The sequence below is a fragment of the Cyprinodon variegatus genome, unplaced genomic scaffold (genome assembly GCF_000732505.1).
Source record: "Cyprinodon variegatus isolate N-32 unplaced genomic scaffold, C_variegatus-1.0 Scaffold555, whole genome shotgun sequence".
In the NCBI taxonomy this organism is placed as follows: Eukaryota; Metazoa; Chordata; class Actinopteri; order Cyprinodontiformes; family Cyprinodontidae; genus Cyprinodon; species Cyprinodon variegatus.
The window spans coordinates 73,972-75,749 of record NW_015151008.1 but is presented as its reverse complement, the minus strand read 5'-3'; the positions used below and the strand labels follow the sequence as shown (position 1 = coordinate 75,749).

General features: G+C 43.9%; 1 protein-coding gene across 1 annotated transcript in view; it reads right to left on the bottom strand.

Annotated features, from left to right (window-relative positions):
* The window catches only part of LOC107095536 (interferon alpha/beta receptor 1a-like), a 22,367-nt gene that overhangs the window by 10,718 nt on the left and 9,871 nt on the right, over window positions 1-1,778 (bottom strand). Inside the window, exons 2-4 of the mRNA XM_015391671.1 lie at window positions 1,555-1,684; window positions 1,178-1,362; window positions 167-327 (exon numbers count right to left, since the gene is read on the bottom strand). Of these exons, the coding sequence (XP_015247157.1) occupies window positions 167-327; window positions 1,178-1,362; window positions 1,555-1,684 (476 nt within the window). The remainder of the gene's footprint in view (window positions 1-166; window positions 328-1,177; window positions 1,363-1,554; window positions 1,685-1,778) is intronic.

The following is a 1,778-nucleotide window of genomic DNA, read 5'->3' as shown; positions in this document are numbered from 1 at the left end:
GCTCAGGACGGAGAGGAGAGGAGGGGAGGCTCAGGACGGAGAGGAGGGGAGGCTCAGGACGGAGAGGAGAGGGGAGGCTCAGGACAGAGAGGAGAGGGGAGGCTCTGGACGGAGAGGAGAGGGGAGACTCAGGACGTCCGCTCACCAGGAGTTGTTGAACACCTACCTTCCCATTTTCAGCCTGTTCCCAGTAAACAATGTTGAAGTCCAGTTTAGGAATATGCTCCCTCATGGAGGTGTTGGTGCTGGTCTGAGGGTCCGTGATGAAAACATCCAGAGAGCTAACATCAACAACCAGCTGCACTTTAGAGGGAGGTCCAATAACAGCTGGAGAAGAAAGGAACATTTGTTAACTACCAAACTACGAAATGAATTTATAATAAACTGGGAATATTAGGGTGGTGAGCTGTTTAAAAGGAGGAAGTACAGAGTACTTTAGAACGAAGGGGCGACGTGGGCATGAAGCCGTCCTATTATTGAATGAAAGGAAGAAGCTAAAACAATGTTTGCAGATCTTTAAACAGTTCTACCTTCAGACTGAAAACACCGTCCTTTGGAATAACTGATAAAAACATTCAACAAAGATTTAAGCAGGGAAATGGAATCACAAGAGTTTAAAGGTAGAAACCCTCAGAAAGGAGAACTGGTCTGATGTTTATATCGAGGTCGTAAACCTGAATCTGAGAAATCAGAGAATTTGGTAAGAAAGGTCGTTTCCTCAGACTTTGTCCGGAACATTTCCTCTTCCCTTAAGTTACGTGACTATTCTTTGTTTACTTCGTGTCATTGATTTTTATTTTTGATTTCATTCTGTATCGGTTGGTATTTTGATGTTTTATTTTGTAAGAACAACCTTAAATTTCTAAATGAAGAAGAAATAATGTGATGTTTGATTGTAAACATCATAAATATAAAACAAAAAAAGGTTGATGTTATGATGCAGCTCGATAATGTGCATAAAAAACATCAAAAGTGGATTAAGTCTTCTGGAAAACTCCGTCTAAGAGGATCTTAATCAACGTTTTGAGATTCAAAAACAGGAATTTCAGCCGTTAGTTCCTTATTATTTATTTTCTTGTCTCTGAAGTAAGGAACGCCTGTCGTTGACTAAAAGGAACCCGAGGTCAGAGGTCAGGCTCGGTGGTGCAGGAGTAATGATCAGGGCTTCTTGTCTCACCTTCTTTATCAGGACAGAACTGTTTTTCGCTCCAATCAGAGTGGCGTCCATCCATGTTGGCGCGAACGCGGAGCACATAAATGCCCAGGTAGAAGATCTGAAGCTCAGTGAGGTCACATGACCTTTCAGATGTCTCTGAACACGCCGTGTTCCACCTCGGGTTCTTCCGCCTCAGCTGGTGAATCCTGGGATGAGATGTGAAAAAAATAAAAAACATAAAACATCCTACTCAAGCTTATTTGAGACCAAACCTGAGTCGGTTTTAGTCCCTCTGCTCATACCGACGTTTGTTTCTACAAGGAGAACTAAGAGGAAGGAGGAACGCAGCTATTTGACCAGTCTGGTGGATTTTCTGTCATCTTAAGGCGGCGACTTACCCGATATATTGTACAGTGAAGGTGGCCTGGTCTGCTCCAGCAGAGCTCTGGTCCCAGTCCCAGACCAGAGTGTAGTTGGTGTTGAAGGTGATCATGTTGAGGTTGCTGGGAGGAATCAGCTCTGCTTCACCTGCAACAGAAACAACCGATAAGAGATCAGGAGAAGCTGGACATCCAGATGAGCAAACAGCTTGAGCTTTAAGAGGTCCATTCAGGAGGTTCTG